The sequence below is a fragment of the Prosopis cineraria genome, unplaced genomic scaffold (genome assembly GCF_029017545.1).
Source record: "Prosopis cineraria cultivar Desert tree isolate PC_DT_omini unplaced genomic scaffold, ASM2901754v1 PC9, whole genome shotgun sequence".
NCBI lineage: Eukaryota > Viridiplantae > Streptophyta > Magnoliopsida > Fabales > Fabaceae > Prosopis > Prosopis cineraria.
The window spans coordinates 26,392,663-26,405,907 of record NW_026555340.1 but is presented as its reverse complement, the minus strand read 5'-3'; the positions used below and the strand labels follow the sequence as shown (position 1 = coordinate 26,405,907).

The following is a 13,245-nucleotide window of genomic DNA, read 5'->3' as shown; positions in this document are numbered from 1 at the left end:
TTTTTAAAAAGAAAACTAAGAAATATTTTATGTTAATGTATAATTTAATGTTTCCTTGATTTCTTTCTTTGTCTGTAACGTCTTATTTCCTTTTCTTTTTTTTGTCATGTAACGTCTTATTCTAAATCATATATTATAATGATAAAAAACTAAAAACAAAATTTTTCGCATACATTCGTAGCTATATTGCAAAGAAAAATCTTCTCTTTTTTAAAACAATTTTTAATTAGATTCCTGTATTTAATCAAGTCTTCATAGTTTGATAGATTAAATATATTAATCTTTGAAGGTTAAAATTATTTATAAATTATTATTTTTTAAAACAAATATTCTTTTAAAATTTATAAAAAATTGATTTAATATTTTTAGTTAAAAAATTGATTTAATACAATGATTATATTTTTACTAATTTTTATGAAAAGTAAGTGTGTGTGTGTGTAAGATATTCAAAAAAAACATAATCTAACTGCATAAATTCTGAGTAATAAAAAATATGTAATTTATTACGGAGATATAGGATCTTTTAATAAAAACATAAAAAATTTTAATTTCATTTTATAAAAGAAAAATTTCATAGACTTTAATATTTAGATATTAATATATTTAATCAATCAAACTGTAAGGACTTAATTAAAACAAGGTCAAATTTGAAATAAAAAAATAGAAAGACCTGCAATTTAATTTTTTCTTTAAAAAAAAAAGTTAAAAGCAAAAGTCGTCATTTGGACGTTCATACGAGAATGGCCTAATAAGGTATTAAGCCCAATGGACATGTTCTTCAGACTAAGCGACTCGGGGGAGGATTTATAGCCCATTTAACTCTAGTCCTTTTTAACCTATTTTTTTTTTCCAATTTAGTTTTTTAAAAAATATAGACACAAAATATGCGAAATTTACTAAGTTGATATGGATCATGTTTATTTAATTTTTTGGTTGAATGCCTTCGGATTTTCTAAAGTTCGATTGATTTTAATTTAAATTGGATTGTAATTCAACTGGGTGTAAAATTTTCTTTATGATAATTTTATTTGTAAAATTCAAACTTCAACGGTATTAATTATTAATTAGTCAGTATTAAATTATAAGACTTAGTTAAGCTCTTTTCAACGTTTAAAAAGAGAAAGATGGTTTCCTTCGCATAATTTGAAATGGGAATAAGAAAGCATAATTTTTTTTTTTTACTTCCCCCCACCCCCTCTAATATAAGATCAGGTGATGAGATTTGTGTCTTACATTTTAGGATTAAAATTTCCTACGTTGAGGACAGAAAAGGATAATACCCAAACTTAAACTTATAGGTGCCCATCATATTTAATTATCAGCGATAAATTATTAATTAATGAGAAAAAGTGAAAATATCAATATGTATAACTTCGAGAAACAACCTTATATTCTATGTTGGATATTTAAGGACGATAACGATAACGAATAGTTGAAAGGATTTTTAAAAAAAAAAAAAACAGAGAGAGAGAGAAGAATTTGTCGACAATAAAACGATGTGCGATAGTGAAAAGCGAAGAAATAAAGGCAATAGATGCCTCCCTGAAGTTTGAAAATCAGAAAAGGAGGAAGATTTGGCATTAGGATGGAATCAATCAAAGCATGGCATTTGGATTTTGGTATGATCAAGTAAAGAAATTACACCCTCCCTAATAGCCAATAGGCGTAGCTTTTAAAATTAGCATCAAAACTAAGGTCCATAAGGTATGATTTTCCCCAAAGAAAAATCGCACGAGGCATGTGTTGGAAAATGAAGTCGATGATGTGTCCTTATATCCTTTCCTTGATTATAATTATAATTTTAATTCGCTTGCACCTCCATGTTTTTTTTTTAAAAAAAAACTCAACTACCCTTAACTTCATACCTTAGGTATTTAATAATTATGCAGATTTCAATTGCTAACGCCAACTCGCAGGATTTTCTTCCCAAGTTTTAACATATAAAAGTCAATAGGTCGTCCTCAAAGAGATTGTGATGATCAAGCCATCGATGAAAACCAATGTTAACATGATCATTAGAACAGAGAAAATACCGCTTGTCTTCAAGTGATCAGCCTGATTGATGATATATTAAGCATATGATTTCAAGAGATTGGAATTTTATTTCGGATCGTCGACAAAGGGAAGCCAAAATAAATATGTCGATTGATCTGTCAAGTCTCTATTCAAAATCTCCATGTTAATATTTTGGACTTCATCAAACTTTCTTTGGGTTTTGATGTTATTATGAACTATATAGATCATTCAATGCATTCTCTTTTTTTTTTTAAAAAAATCTTTATGTAATGTTTAATAGGAAAAAAAGAACTTTTTTTTTTAAATGAGACATTCATCTATCTCATTTTCTTATTAAATATATTTTTATTTTTTCTCATTTTTCATCGTCATATGTGTTGACTATCTAGAAGAATCTAGAGAGAGAAGCCCTCACTTTTGATTACCTTCTCCCTCTTCTATTTATATGCACGCTGCATGTTTCTTTAAAAATTATTGTTATAATTTTATTAATTATAAATAAATATAATTTTTTCTCTATATAGCTAGATTAAAATATGCCTTTTTAGTTAGATCAAAAGAGTTTAAAACTATTTACCCAAAAAATTTAAACTAAACACTTATTATATTCTAGCTACCTTTATGTTACAAGTCATTACTTTCTCTCTAAAAAAATTAGTTTATAAAATGTGCAACATATCTGCTTATATGGTGAGGATTTTCTCCAAGTCCCTTCAATGTGAGACGTAACAACTTCTCAAGCTAATTCGTGGTGCCCTTGTCATTAGTAGCCCACTAGAGAAACTCACTGATTGGGCAAATTTGACTCTGATAATACTTTATCATTGAGCTATTATTCTCTTTTCAAAAAGCTAGCTTATTTGGATGTACAGTGCACTTGCTTATATAATTAGAATCCTTTCAAATTCTTTTCAATGTGGGATATAACATTAGGCTCTCACCTTGTCAAAACTAAAATATTATTAATACTAACATCAAGTTTTATGTAAATTCAGAATCATTGATATAGGTTTTAACAATTCAATTAGTACAGGAGTGCTTATACTAAACACAGTTATTGAATTCAAATTCATTTAAAATATAGTGCGCAAACGCGTACGCATAGGCATGGTGAAAGTTTTTACAGAAGATAATCATCAATACAATGAAAAAATTAACTCTGTTATCTATAATATGTAGAATCACAGGATTTATTACATCTACGATAAGGAGGAGTAGCCAATCTGGCCTATTCAAAATCCAAACACACATCATAGTAACAATAAATTATAATCAAATGACGAATCCAATGAATGGATCTAAAATCTCACTGTAAGTAAATGCAACAACTATATAGTATACATATGTGATCTCACCTGATATAAACGCAGAAAACAAAAAGAAACCTCCACGTGTCAAATAATCTGTAATTCTGTGGTATCACCAATCAATATCAAAAGTGGAAGAAAGCCAAGGCAATGACTACGAAGGCTGGCATATATGCGGAGACAACCCTAGTGGCTGAGCTTCCTGGAGTAGACGGAGGCATAGCACCTTCAGGAGAGAAAGCAGACCCAGAGGAGGAGGAAGAAGAAGAAGAAGTATTGGAAGTGACGTTAATGGCTAGCTTCTGTCCCAAGGCACAGTGATCAAGGTATGTGCTCGTGTAGAAATGCTCCCCCGTTGTGTTCAACACGATCCTCACCGGACTACTCGAGTAAACTGCTATGCTGCTATTTGTCTGACATTTCTCATAATCTTCCTTCCTCACCTCTGCAACATCTTGGGTTCCATTGATGAACAAGAACTCTGCAGCGCAAAACATTGATTACTTCACCAGTGACGTTCATAAGATATATATTGTGGTTATTATATATATATATATATATAGGTTGAACTATCTACCAAGGGCGTCTCCGATTCTGAAAGTTTTAGTGCGAGCCCAAGATTTGTAGACGATTTCACCACCTGGAGGAACGATCCATCCCAAGTCGCCGCCGACGGTGAAGTTTCGTGGTCCTCGGGGTTTGGGCTGGGAGCTCGGCGATGGTCCAGAAGCTAACACGTGTACTGCTAGCTTTTGACCTGACTCGCAGTGCCTGTCTAATGTGCTCGTGAAGTAGAAATCTCCCGTACTGTTCAACGTGAAATTCGCAGGGTTCGTCTTCTTCACTTCGATGGGGTTAGTCGTGTTGCATCTCAAGAACGCCTCTCTAGTCACTCGTGCCACGTCTTGGTCCCCGTTCGTGAAGTTGAACACTAAGAAAAAAAAAGGCAAGGATTAATTCATTCATTCATTCGAAGTTTGTTTTCTCGGGAAACAAACAGAAAATTGTAGGGATAGTTACCGAGGATGTCTCCGACAATGAAGATGTGCGAGGCGGCCCAAGCATCATAGGGTGCAGGGCCTGCCGGAGGAATCGTCCACCCCAATCTGCCTCCGACGACGAGCACTTGCTGGGATGCTACGGTTTCTGAGAAAGAAAACAACGATAAAGCGAGAACAGCCACTCGGATCATCGTCATCTTCATGCTTCTCGCCATTATGCTTGTCTTCTTTCTTCTTAAAGATCTCTTTCACTGCTGATACAAGCCATGCGCCACTTTATATAAGCCCAGAAGAAACACAGATATTAGCATAGTATAATTAATTATTCTGTAAATGTTAAATTATCCTCATGTTTCTCAAAGCTCTACCCAATCTTTATGTTCTGAAAGTTATTTATTTGATCTTTCATAATTTTATAAATTTTAAATTCAGTAATACGTACTATCATGCCAAAAAAACAATTCAGGATGTTGGATTTTGCTAACATGACAATTAACAGAGGTGTTATTTAGTGCCTATAACCTCAAATACCATAATAAAAAAAAAATATACTTGACTCATTGCCAAGGTGGTGTTGGTTTAATTTGTAAATTTTAATCCACATCATCATCTATCTTTGTTTGCTTTGTCATTGAATTAATTTTCAAAATATCAAAATCACGCACAAGCATAAAGCACAATAATTTAGCACAGAGTAAATTCCAATATCATGTTAATTTATTGATACCAACTATAGCCTTAAAGGAGTAAATAATTATTTTTAAGTCAATAAATTGTCTTTGAAGAGGCCTTTGTATATTGTGAGAACTGAAATTAGGAATGCAAAATAAGACACCAATGATAACCGAGTCCAGTGCAAGAAAATTGACACTCTAGATGAGATCTCAACTTCAAATCTCTTATAGGAATTATAGGAGAGTTACCTCCTCTTTTGGTGCCAATAATGTTTGCATTCATATTAGTCTAATGTCAAACTCTAGACAATTTTACTAAAAAGATATAAAATATAACTATACTGTAATAATAAAATTCAAGAAAAATTGTATGAAATTTGAAAAATAGAATAAATTAATATTGCCATGTAATTGTAATAAAAAATTGTTTATGAATTGAGTTTACTTTTGTTTTTGACAAATTGCTGCTTGATAGCTGCCTATTGTGGAAAAACAAGGCTGATATTGACACAAAATTTGAATAGGATAAAAAAATGGTTTATTGTCTATTATTTATCAAGTCTTCAACCCTTCATCAAGATTCAAGGGTCTGGAAGTTCCACATATTTCAACAGAGTACACTACAAAACTGCAAAATATTATGTCAGTGTACTAATTATTTATTTAGATTTTCAAATGCCGTGTGCAGACCCTTTCTCTGCATGCGTCCAACTTGTTTTGTTGTTCTTGTGAAATGTCGTCTTCCAATTTTAATTTATTAATCTCAGATCAGATTAATTTCTTAATGACTTATTGCTGTACTTCTCAGAAGCTTCTTCGTTTTATTTTATCATCCGAGGAGCGGGTTACGCGGGTGTGTACCCATAAATTAAAGTTCTCACAAACAAATTGATGAGGATGATGATTACTTGCTAAGCAATTCGTCCACGTTCTACTGGAAAGAACATTCTGTGGAGAGATACAAAAAGCATTCACAAGTTCAACGGAAGAATTCCACTTTAGTAATTTTTTTTAAGGGTTGTTAATGATATCAATCGTCGTATTTTTACTAAATAAAATTATCATGTTTCAACTGAAAACCTACTGAAAAAGTATTACATAGTTTTTTTAAAAATTATAGTATTCATTGACAAACAGCAATCTCAAATTGTCAATACCCACGTATTCACAGATTTGAGTATATGTAATGCATTACACGAGGATAGTAAAATTAAATAATAGGATTTTAGGTTCGACACATACAGCTCATTAAATAAAAGTACCCAAAGCATCCTAAAATATCTGTGAAGCTACCATTGGTAAAAATGATGCCACACAGCGGTGGTTTAAATTACTTTGGGCTAGTAACGATAATACCTTCAAGCTTTTTAAGATAAATGATAATGGAATTAAAAAAAAAAACAAATTTATTTCAGTTTTACATAAAGTCAACGACTTAATTATCTCTTTTTAATTTTGATAAAGTGATTAGAGATATATTATAATAGTAGATACTGTAAGAGGGATGGATAAAGAGCTTTACTTCAATTAATTACCTGTGAAATTGGAAGATGTGATTTAAATCTTTAAGGGGCAAGCAGGAAAGGCCAAGATAGAGGAAAACCAAAATGTGATGAAGTACAACTTTAAAGTCAATGTTCGAAAATGGTGGCCTGTCCACGTAATTATCTCTTGTATTTTGTACGCGCAGCCATAACTTCAAAAAAGCTTTCCACAATACAATTTAACATTAATTCACATTTTTTGATAGGTCACAACAACTTCCACTGGTTGGCACATCAATTTTAGAACAGACGTGTATGTCAACAGTTGTATCCTTACGACTTGTACAGTAGTGCTCCTGCGAATAATTTCGCTTTCAGATTATATTGCCACTACACATACACACGAAAACTACATTTTTTGGGGATAATAAGTGGAAATTATCATATTGCCTGATTTGTAACAAATGCATGACATCAGTGCCGTGAGAGGGTTGAGTTATAATCTGAACCAGTACTTCTAGAACCTGAGGTGTCTTGGACTTCATATTTGCTTTTATATGCAGATTGTTCGAATAGAAACTTGCATTTAATTGTGTTCAACGCATTTGTTAACCAACAACTTGAAGTGGATCTCAGCTTCTCTGATTTCCAAAAATCTTGACATATTTTCAAATGTCTTAAATATAGGAACTAGTTAAAGAACTTGATTTGATATTCAATATAAAACCTCAATCTACGTTCATAGGACTTTGCTAAAAGACCAGAACTCTTGGGGGGTGAAAACAAGGCATTTAGTTACCTGCAATAATTCAAACTCAACAAATCCATATAGCTTTAAAACATAAGACTGTAGTACAACGTTCCTGAATTTGGGTCCTACCTTTGTTAAGCAAATTGCTTATTGTAATTGAATCAGTGCACAGGTCACAGACCTTTTAAAGACATGACAGCTTCAGCCAATATATATGTGCCATTAAGATTAAGAGCTTCTCCTAAAACAACAAAAATTTAAGGACATACTCATGTCACCTTGAAAATGAATAATAATTTTTAAAAAAAAATCTGAATCTGGCTGATAAAACTTTCTGATTTGGTCATATATGAGAAGGCAACAGACCATCAATTCATTATAAAGCATCACGGTTGAATAGTTATCCATGCACTAATATTATTTGAAATGCAATTAAAACTGATGAACTATACGAGAAGTAAGAAAATTAAGAAGGAAAATTTTCTCAAGAGAAAAATAATTACAGATTTCCTGAGTAGGAACAAAATTCTTCATTGCTAGAAATTACTTTATGAAATACAATCAATTACATAAGATGGTATGATTTTGATCTGCAGGGTGGAATAAAAACCAGCCGAACCCCCAAAACCCATTTATTATCGTGAGAAATGAGAGAGAGAGAGAGAGAGAGGTTGATGCTGTTAGATCTCTAACTCCAGAACAGGAGTAGTACCAAAGTTGAGAGAAATAATACCCTGGCGTAGGATCTAGACAAACCTTGAGCATAAATATTCTGCCAATGAGAAAGCAAAGAGAAACCAATAAATATAGCATGAAGAGGATGCATATATATATATATATATATATATGTATGTATGTATGTATGTATATGTATATATGTATACCAGTTGATGAAAAATTAAAACTGCATGCACTGTGTATGCATGATGAATCCTCAATTGATTAAGAAACATGAGTCTTTTTATCACCATATAAACTGGGAGCAACCTGCCACCTATCCCTTGATTGAAACATATATCAGTTGACTTGATATAGTGAAGTTGAAAAAAAAGAAGAATATCATCTGTAAAAAGATAAAAGTGCATTTTTAAGTGACAGCATCCTTCAGCAATTGGACGTTAGTTTATTTTCTTAAGGTATATGCTTCAAATTTCAAGCCAGTGTTGGGACTCCTTTCATAAATATTTCTTCCCACTTTCAATGCTGTCTCACAATTTCAGACTGACCACTTTATTAAGATGTCGATATTCTAACATACCATGATGCAGGAGATGAAAAGGAGAGAATTAATCGCAGGGATTGTATGCAGAAAACAATTGGAACATTAGACTGAGGAACAAGGAGTCATGGTGGTTGTCCGGCTAAAAAGGTGGTAGAGGAGGTGGAAAACAAATGGGATCAAGAAATACAGAAAAACTAATAGACATTTCCTTTTTCCTTAAGCCTTATTTAAGACAGATGTAATAAAATTAACTTACAAAATCTAGTATATCACAGGTTTAGCTCTGAAAATTAAAAGGCCATATTTTCTCAACATTCTTCCAAGTTCCCCAAATGGATTATGAGCGCGTGTGTGAACATGTGAAAGACCAGTGAAATCCGTGCATTTTTACTCTGTTTCTCATACAGTGGTCAGTAGGTGGAAAGCCTTTGAGTGATAAGACCAAGTAATATGTTCTTCCATAGATGGTTTTCTAAAAAGAGAATGTGTAAATATAACATGAATCAAGGAGAATTAAGCATATTTAGAGCAATACCATATCAGTCATATTAAATCATAGGTCCTATCTTTCAAAATTGATACTCATCTTTGGACATCATGATGAGCCCAATTACATTGAACCACGGACCTTGAGTAGAAAGAACAAGGAGCTATCCAAAGAAAAAGAAGAGACTGTTGTCTCTCAAAGCTAGGGAGCCCTTTTGTTTTGTGTTTTCTTGATTCTTTATTATTTTCTCACTGTTTTTGTGGAAATCTCACCTCAACAGTCTTGTTTAGGTGGAGTTGTTTGACTGAATAAATACATCAGAGCTTTCCATCTCATTATAAAGCCAAAAGGAAAGAGCCCGCAACACAAAATGCCAAATGAAATCTATATCTGGCAACGTGCAGCATAATATTTTAATTCCACATATGACGATTATCAGCTGGTCAGGGATATCCTAAGATAGCCGATTGGCGCATTAGATCTCTTAAAATTCTCTTTTCTCTAACACTATCAATTTTCTTTTAGCCTTATTTAGGTTACATCAGCAAAATGCCGAACCCCCATCTGGTTTCCAAACACAAATAGTGCAATCACTTTGTACAAGTCAAATTTTTCAAAGCTAGTCTCTTATCACGAATCAGATGAGTTTAGAATGTGCTAATCAAAACTATTGAAAAAGCTACATTATCATCTCATAGATTTATCCATTTTTATGAAAAAGGATCAGCCGGTCCTAACTCTCCGTCTACCACCTCCTCCCCCGCCCCCAAAAAAAAAAAAAAAATCTACTTTCCAAAACCATAAAAGAAGTAAGAAAAAGAAGAATAAGTGCAGCACAGAAATGTACACAGATTACCTTGTTTTATTTACTCTACTTTTCCTATGACAACTTTTAACTTAGCTTCAAATCAAACTACAGTCCAACACATTATCAAGTGAAATTTTTAGCATTAAACCTAAAATATATATCAATCAGGAGGATGATGATGGAAACAGTTCATAAGAAATATCGTACCTTGATGGACAAAAAAGACGAATCTCCAGCGTTAAGTCCATGAAATCCAATGTCATATGATATGCTACCATCAGCCTTGAAAAGTCCATAATTCTTCTCAGAACCTGCCCCCGGCTTCTGATTCTCGTTGAAAAGAGCAAAAATGTAAGCCTTCACAACATTTTTTGGCCTATGCGGGGTTCCTTTCTTCTTAGCAAGTCTTTTACGCAGGTTATAGTTATATGTCCTCGCATTAATTGGAGTTGCTGCAGGTTCAGTTTCATCTCCATGTGAGGCCCACCCTGTCTCAGTAATTATGACTTCCATTTTATCAAATCCAGCATCTTCCAAAGCTGCATAAGCTGCATCTATCTGAGCATCAAGCATATTATCATAATGCAAACGATACTTAGGGTCATATATTCCCTTCGATGGCTGGAAAAGTGCATAATTTAAATCAATATTCTCTGGGTCATACGTGTAGGCCAGGAAGGGGTAAGCATTTAAACAAAAAGGAGAGCCAATTTGGGAGAAGAACTCCAGCAGTGGCTTCATATACTGATTAATATTATCTGCAAATTTACAAGAGGAGGGAGGGTAGGAGTTCTTGAACACAGCAGATGAGTGTGCAGTAGAAATCTGAATTGGACTATCCAGATTGAGTTTTTGGGTAGCATTGTATATATTCTTTGCAGCACCCAGAAGAGCTCCCCACAAATTAAAGTCAGAAGCAAAAACCTCATTTCCCACAGCAATCCCCCGAATGCGTGTATCAGGAAGAAACGCCTGTACATTTTCCTTCACCCAGTTCAAGGCGTGGTCCGGGTTGGAACTCATGTCTTGCAGCTGTCCATTGGGAAGTCCAATTACAAGTTCAAGACCAGTTTTACTGAAGGCATTGAGAACAGTATGATCAGCATCATAAATTCTAACATTCCTTATTTTTGCAGCTCTGAGAAGTGTAACAACTTCATCTGGTGAGGGAATATTGTTTGCAATTCTCCCATAATTGATACCATAAGTTCCAGTAAATCCTTGCACAGTATTGGGTGCTGAAAACAAGCAGAGGACAATTCTGTTAAGATAATGCCCCGGCCGTATATTATCACACATCAGGGAACGAGTATACTCAATGTCAGTTGGCTTAAGACAATAAGAGAACTAGCATATTAATGAGCAAAATTAGAAACTAGGGGACGCAAAGGACAGGAATCAACTAACAGTTTCACCCTTTTGACACCTTCAATTCAAATTTAAATACTCAGAAAAGGGAAGAGAATTATAATTGGAACTATGATCGATAGAGTTCAAGTAATAATCAATAGTAAGAACGGTGGTCACTGGTCACAGGTGAAGGAAGTAAACACGCTTATCGGAATTTAAAAAGGAAATCAAACTGGCAAAGAAGCACTATGAACAAGAACTTACTCGCGATCTAAGGCGAAATTTCAGTGAAAACTACCGCACCAACAACACAAGAATCAAAGATGTCGATTCATTAAGGGGAAAAACTCAGCAAAACTCCAAACAACTTCAATTCCAAAACTCCAAACAACTTCAATTCAATTACAAGCTTTGAAACCGAAAAAGAAAAGCAAGAAAGTACCAATTTGAGCGAAGACGACAAATAACATGAGAAGGAAAGAGCCAAACAATCGCAAACTTGTCATCGCCCGGAAAAGAAAACAGCGGAAGGCGACACAATTTTCCATCAAGAGCCGTATGTGGACTGGTGGAGCGGGTCAACACAAGGTCAGAGTCGAGATTCGAAACGGCTTCTATGCACTGTTTCTTCTTCTTCCACAGGCATGCCATGCCATAAGACGAAGATTCCCTTGCGTTTGCTGTCAAAAGAACTAGAGATTCGCCGCCTCCATTACTCCATTCGTTTCCTCTCTCCCACCTTCAACATCAAAGAAACGATCTTTCTCAGTTTAAACAATGAATTGAAGCAGAAGAGCAACCAAAGCAGGGAACTTCAGCAACGATTCTATGGAATGCGAATGTTGATAGGGGGAAAGGGAAAAGACAGTGGGCGAGACTTCACACTTTATATCAAGCGCATTTAAAAAAAAATGCGTGAAATTCCGCAGTGCACTGGTTTTTGAATCGCGGGTCAGTAAAGGGTAGGCTGCTAAGGAACCTAAATGGAAATATGACAAAGGAATAGGAAGCGAATGGATGAATGAAAGTGGAATTAGTAAATCATTAGGTCAGCAACTGTTTGATTGTTGATATTCTCACTGTAACTGTTACAGACCGACTAAGGGACGCAGGTGGTCGGTTATAATGTAGGTTTCGCATCGCATTTGGTCGGCTTGTCAAGCATTGGGTGTGGAGTAATAATTTAGTTTTTATAATTTGAATTCTGAAAATTTGTAGGAACTGACAGAATAAATCATTAAACTTTGAAAATTTAGAACTACGCTAAAACTATAAGATTAATTAAATGGTTAATATATTTTTAATCATGATATGGGCACAAAATTGGTTTCAAAAGAAAATTACAGTCAGGTCTAAATAAGAATTAATTTCTTCTATCCCATTTGCAAGTCATAAGTTTATATTTACAAGTTAAAATTTTGAATTAATAATTGGCTAGGATATGTGAGGAAAAACATCATTATAGGATTGGCTACAAATTTGTACGGAAAAACATGGCTTGGGGTGGGACAAGTTCCTGGTTCATGTTTAGATTTTTTGAAGGATTAAGACCACGAGTGTCACCTTAGTTAACCAAAAAAATTAATTAAGATATGTGTTAGAATTCTTTTAAGCATAGTTATGAACCTAAAAGTAATTGATTTTGTTGAGTCAGACATTAAAGTAATTCTTCCTAAAATATAATGACATCCTTCGGACTTGTTAAAATTACATAAACTTCTTTTCTATTTTCAAAATCTACAGTTTAATCCATTTTTTAACACTATTTGCAATATTCCATTATAGATTTTAAAATACTTAATTTTTTGTTTGTAATTATATCAAAAATTTTAAAATTATTAATTTGACCTTGTAATATAACTATCTACTCTCTCAAATTTTAAAAACATTAAATAATTAAATATGTTGATGTTTAAAAATTGTGTTAAAATTAAAAAAATTTAAATAAAAATAAACAAAAATTGTATTGAGTAATTATCAAATTAAAATTTTTTACTTGCGTGTTTGAAATATTATTTCAGCCAAGAAATAAATAGGTTTACATAGATAAAAAAATTAAAATTTAAAAAAAATAAAAAAATATGCATGATTTTTTTGTGTAATTTAAATGATTTTTAAATAATATTTATATTTAAATAAGAGTAT

At 33.2% G+C, this 13,245-nt stretch overlaps 2 protein-coding genes across 3 annotated transcripts; both read right to left on the bottom strand.

Moving 5' to 3' along the window:
- Positions 1-3,161: 3,161 nt before the first annotated feature.
- On the bottom strand, positions 3,162-4,587 carry LOC129320954 (blue copper protein-like). Its single transcript, XM_054966650.1, has 3 exons — positions 4,344-4,587; positions 3,901-4,254; positions 3,162-3,804 (listed from the first exon to the last, which is right to left on the bottom strand). Exons 1-3 carry the CDS (start codon positions 4,537-4,539, stop codon positions 3,449-3,451), a joined length of 906 nt encoding a protein of 301 aa, XP_054822625.1. The 5' UTR covers positions 4,540-4,587; the 3' UTR covers positions 3,162-3,448.
- Positions 4,588-7,699: 3,112 nt separating this feature from the next.
- Positions 7,700-12,162, bottom strand: LOC129320964 (glucan endo-1,3-beta-glucosidase 14-like). Of its 2 annotated transcripts, XM_054966669.1 has the most exons (4): positions 11,984-12,162; positions 11,543-11,839; positions 9,958-10,988; positions 7,700-8,005 (listed from the first exon to the last, which is right to left on the bottom strand). In XM_054966669.1, the coding sequence occupies exons 2-4, from the start codon at positions 11,646-11,648 to the stop codon at positions 7,922-7,924; spliced, it is 1,221 nt and encodes a 406-aa protein (XP_054822644.1). In that variant the 5' UTR covers positions 11,649-11,839; positions 11,984-12,162; the 3' UTR covers positions 7,700-7,921. The 2 variants fall into 2 exon arrangements, with proteins under 2 accessions (XP_054822644.1, XP_054822642.1); XM_054966667.1 differs by having other exon boundaries at positions 11,543-12,162.
- Between the last annotated feature and the right edge of the window lie 1,083 nt (positions 12,163-13,245).

Bases quoted from the DNA above. Each gene is read 5' to 3' on its own strand.
- LOC129320954 (XM_054966650.1), bottom strand. From the start codon at position 4,539: ATGGCGAGAAGCATGAAGATGACGATGATCCGAGTGGCTGTTCTCGCT. The intron at 4,255-4,343 runs GTAACTATCCCT...TTTTTTTCTTAG, and splicing joins CATTGTCGGAGACATCCTCG to TGTTCAACTTCACGAACGGG. The intron at 3,805-3,900 runs GTAGATAGTTCA...TTTGCGCTGCAG, and splicing joins CAGAATCGGAGACGCCCTTG to AGTTCTTGTTCATCAATGGA.
- LOC129320964 (XM_054966667.1), bottom strand. From the start codon at position 11,648: ATGGAAAATTGTGTCGCCTTCCGCTGTTTTCTTTTCCGGGCGATGACA. The intron at 10,989-11,542 runs GTACTTTCTTGC...GCTTGTTTTCAG, and splicing joins TGTCGTCTTCGCTCAAATTG to CACCCAATACTGTGCAAGGA. The intron at 8,006-9,957 runs GTACGATATTTC...TCTCATTGGCAG, and splicing joins CGTCTTTTTTGTCCATCAAG to AATATTTATGCTCAAGGTTT.